The sequence below is a fragment of the Colobus angolensis genome, unplaced genomic scaffold (assembly GCF_000951035.1).
Source record: "Colobus angolensis palliatus isolate OR3802 unplaced genomic scaffold, Cang.pa_1.0 Scaffold171, whole genome shotgun sequence".
NCBI lineage: Eukaryota > Metazoa > Chordata > Mammalia > Primates > Cercopithecidae > Colobus > Colobus angolensis.
This window is the reverse complement of record NW_012114833.1, coordinates 1,576,964-1,581,528: the sequence shown is the minus strand read 5'-3', so window position 1 is coordinate 1,581,528 and position 4,565 is coordinate 1,576,964. Positions and strand designations below refer to the sequence as shown.

Genomic DNA, 4,565 nt, shown 5'->3' with positions numbered 1-4,565 from the left:
GGGGACTGGTGATTCAGACCATGAGGATGGGACCTACTTCATCAATGCCTTCTTCCTCATGAAAAGTGCGAGACAGGAAGAGGCAGGTCATGGTGTCTTCCTTCTTGGTGAACAGGATAAAATCCTTCCCAATGCGCATTGAGCCCCTGAAAAGGAAGCAGAAATATGTTATTCTCTCCTCAAGGCCCCCAGGTCCCAGGACTGTGCACTGAGTTCCACAGCCCTTATTCCCTCTCCATCCCCCAACACTCCTTGCTCTGCTTTTCCACAGGCCTGTAACTCCTTAGTCTTTACTTACAACCTTCTCAACCACACCATACAGGGTTCTCTCACCACCCTTCTAGGGCGGGCTCATGGCAGACCACCAGCCCCAGGTTAGTCTCACTCCCCGCCACAATGCTAAAGAGTAACCCTGCTGTCTTTGAGCTCTGGGTTCATCCCAGCCACAAGAGGTGCTGTGCCCTCTGACTGTACCACCATCAGACTTTAGTACCTAGTACCCTCAACACGTCATCTTCCATGCTGACCACATCCAGTTCCCACCATGTCCTTCCTGAGCTGACACAAACTCCCCTCCATTCACGAAACAGCAGCAGCACTGTCAAGTGAAAAGCCCAGTGCCTATACTCACAAGCCTGAAAAAACACCAGTATGAATCCAAGGCGCAGCTAATAAAATATAATTCTTGACCGCAGGATTCAAGGATGCCTCTAATTAGCTCATGTCTAATAACTAGAGCCATCTCCTGTCCCAGAATTGTTTTGCCACCTCAAGCTCATTATGACACAGGCAGCTCCCTGCTTTTGGATGCAACTGGTTTCTGGGAACTGTGCCTTGAGGCTGATTTCCAAAAGGCAAAAGTCTAAATGGAATCAACTGCTTCCTTCCTGTTTGGCCACATTAAGCCAGCTAAGGAGCAGGCAAAGACAGGCCTTTCCAGGCAATGCAGGGCAGGGCAGAAGTGTGAAGCACCAGCAGGGGGACTGCCCTCTGAACAATGGGGCTATTCAGCTCCTTTCTTCCAGCAGCTTCTGGGGCTTTATGGCTATTATCTCATTAGTCTTCATAATACCCCAGGGAGATGATGGAGGTGGAAAGCCTCATTACTCTCTTCTGTGTACCAATACAAACCAGACTGGCATGCCAAGCACACAAATGAATGTCATGCCCCATTTCCCCACTCAGGAAAACTCCCAGGACACTATTCAAAGATACCCTGGGGGCTGCCAAGTCCTAGTTCTCCTCCTCCAGTACCCAAAGTGCTGGCAATGCTCCTTGCCCTGACAATTTCACACACCACCTCCTCCTCCTTCCCTAAAGCATATGGGGAGCAAGTAAGGCACGTTATCTTACCTTCTGTCAAAGCGTGCTCTTGTCCTAATTTGGCAAAAACTCTCACTTTGTGCCTCTATCTTCCTTCTGTCTTTGATTCTGACCTTAGCCTCTGAATAGCAAAAGGCCCAAACATCACTTTTCTACTGGCTTTCTTGCTTCTCAGCCCTATTCTTCCCACAAATCACCTTCTCCTGAAACTTAACTCAACTTCTGAATTGGTTTCAAGATGATTTGATTGTCTACTCTGAACACTAGATGGCTCCATCTCAGTGGGACCTTCCACTGAAATATGCTAATAACAACAGTCTCAACTTCTATACACTTTCCTTCCCAGTCTGCTAACCACTTTCAGAGTCACATTTCATTTGCTTCTGAACCTCACTCTGAAAGGACAATGTCAGAGATTAGAACCCCATTTTCTAGATAAAGAAACAGACATTCAGGAAGGTGAAATGGCTTGCCTGAAGCCATTAAGAAACAGACATTCAGAGAGATGAAATGGCTTGCCTGAGGCCACAGAACTGACAGAACCAGGTAGGAGGAGGCTGACCTACAATCTAGATGAAAAGTCAGGGCCTCCCCTGATTCTAAGAGACCTCAGTTTTGGGGGATTTAGATCACCTGCATCAGAATCATATGATTACAAGTGATTCATTTCATCTGTGAAAAACAGATTCCTAGCCCCTACCCAGATCCACTGAATCAGGCCAGCAATCTGTCATGGAAACATCAGAGGAGGAGAAATAAAGGCAGAAACCAGGCTCTCACAGCAATGATAGCATGTAATCCTTAACCTACTTGGTATGCATTATCATCTCAATTTACAAAGGAGGAAGCTGAGGCTTAGAGACGTAGTAGCTGAAGTGAGATTTGAACCTTAGTTTGTCATTTAAGTGAAATGCACAGCAGTTCCATTTTGCAGTCAGAAAGACCTGGTTTCTACCCTAGCGCTCTACACATAGGCATTTTTATGGCTTTGGGAAAGTAACTTCACCCCTATAAACCTCAATTTCTTCATCTGAAAATGAGAATAATAGTACCTACAACCTCATAGGGCTATCATGAGGATTAAATGAGATCATTCGTGTGCCTGGCACATGATTACAGTGCCTGGCACATGATAAGGATCTGTTATTATCATTTGGTTCCTGCCCTGAAAGACAAATCACAAAGTCCAGGTACCAGGTCCTGCTTTCTTCAGATGTACTCTTTCTTCTCCATACACCCAAAGCACACTGCACATAAGGCCCAACTGATGCTGCTGACTGATCAAACCACCACCCTCCCTCAAACACAACACGTTTCTACGGCAAAACTGGAAACGTGACTCACAATTCCATTTGCACAAACTCCAATTCCACTAAATCTTATTCCATCCAAAGGTATGTACAGCTGGAAGTGAGCATTTCAGAAATAGAAACCTTTCTCTTGGGGCTTCACTCAAAACCAAAACAACACATTCCAAAACACTAACCAAGTGGGAACCAAGGCTAAGAAAAAGTCCCATGGGATTTGAGGACATTAGGTAGGACCCTGCTATACGGGCCTTGCAGTACATTTAGCATCCTCTGGGACCGAGGGCTCACATCTCTCTTCCTTACCCTGGATCCCCAGTGCCTGGCACAAAGCATGGCATGCAGCAGGTGCTCAGGGAACACAGCTGCACAGTAAGGCGACCCCCTCATCATCTCAGATACATCCCAACACCAGAAGGGAATCACTCACATCCTTGACTACATGGTAAAAATAGGAATTTTCAACAGGAGAGGTGCAGTTCTAGAGCACAGTGCCAAGAGAAACGTACAGCCTCTCCTGCCCTGTTTTTGGATGTTCATACTTTTCAATCTGTGGAGCAAACTCAGCTGGGAACAGCTGGTAAGCTACTTCAAAAACCACACTTTCTGACTTTCTTCCAGTTCCAGAATTACAGTCAAAAGACGGACAAGGAGAAGGAAAGTTTTCATCCAAGAGAAGCAGGACAGCACTGCTGGATTTTGTTTGAGCCCTGTGACAAGCTTCTAATATACCTACGATTTTAACCCATTCCCGTACTGCCCAATCTGAGTGGACTCAGGTGTTCGCTTGGCCGACTTTCCAAACTGGATCACACTGGCAGCATCACCTGAAAGGGTAGACACAAGAGAAAGTGAAAAGTTTGCATTTCTTTCCCAGGGTCCTCAAAGTCAAAGGTCTGAGTCTTGTTAAATCCAAGCAGGGGTGTGTGTCTACTGAAAACCTCTCTCCAAGGAAATTCACTACCATGAAGCAAATGCAGGCACAGCTTTGCCTGGCCTGTCGGTACCTCCATCACTGTGACCTATGTTCTATTCCCAGAATGTGGTAAGACAGCTAGGGGAGGCCTCTGTAGTTCCAGCTCGAGAATGTTGTGCAAGCTGATAAATACAATGCCAAGAGACAGGTAATCTGATTGACTTAAGATTGCCTTTCAGATCCTATCTTCCATGTTAAGACAAGACCTGGCAAATACATTAGTAGAATTAAGCCTGAGATGTTGCAACAGACTTCTTACTCCCCAGGTGGATCTTCTAGACATAACATTGGAGGCAACAGAAAAACAAGTTCACATAATAAGTATTTTGTAAAAATGGTTACATTGCCACCCCTCCGCCCCACACACAAAACAATAATCTCATCACTTACTTGGATCCATTCCTGCTCCATCATCCAAAAAGCAAAGCATAAATCCTCCTCGAAGGTCCTCTCGTCTTTCTGTAAAAGAAGCAGCTGCCATTACTGGGCCATTACCCACGAGAGGGTAGCAACATGCCTATGATCAGAAGGCATGTTGAAGATCAATGTGAAGCTTGGTCCAAAAAGGTCAGGTCAAGCCTAAGCTTCTACACTAGTGTGAATTAAACTTCAGGGTCCTTGAGGTTGCAAATTCCCATCCAAGGTTCTCCAGTGCTTTCTAGTCCATGACAAAGCTTGGGAGAATCTACGAAGGCAGGAATATCTGGTCCAGCATCTAATCACACCTGCCACCACTGAATATGCACATACCTCACACATATCTCAATTATCCTATCCTTCTGCTGGCTCCACCTGGATTACTATCACTTCTGCCCTATGCCATAGACCCCAAGCACTAAAGTACTCCAACTACTATACCCCGTACCTTATCAATACTGCTGAAACTCAACAGGATGCCTCCTTTGTGAATTAAGTCTGGGGTAGCCTTCAAAGTGATGAAACCAGACATGGTATGGGCA

At 45.8% G+C, this 4,565-nt stretch overlaps 1 protein-coding gene across 3 annotated transcripts in view; it reads right to left on the bottom strand.

Annotated features, from left to right (window-relative positions):
• Nucleotides 1–4,565, bottom strand: part of MORC2 (MORC family CW-type zinc finger 2) — a 52,266-nt gene that overhangs the window by 26,181 nt on the left and 21,520 nt on the right. For 2 of the 3 annotated variants that reach the window (XM_011938343.1, XM_011938345.1), the window contains exons 5-7: nt 3,997–4,065; nt 3,367–3,457; nt 38–146 (exon numbers count right to left, since the gene is read on the bottom strand). In XM_011938343.1, coding sequence (XP_011793733.1) covers nt 38–146; nt 3,367–3,457; nt 3,997–4,065 — 269 coding nt within the window. Of the gene's footprint in view, nt 1–37; nt 147–3,366; nt 3,458–3,996; nt 4,074–4,565 lie in introns of those variants that run through there. The other variant, XM_011938346.1, reaches the window with a different exon arrangement.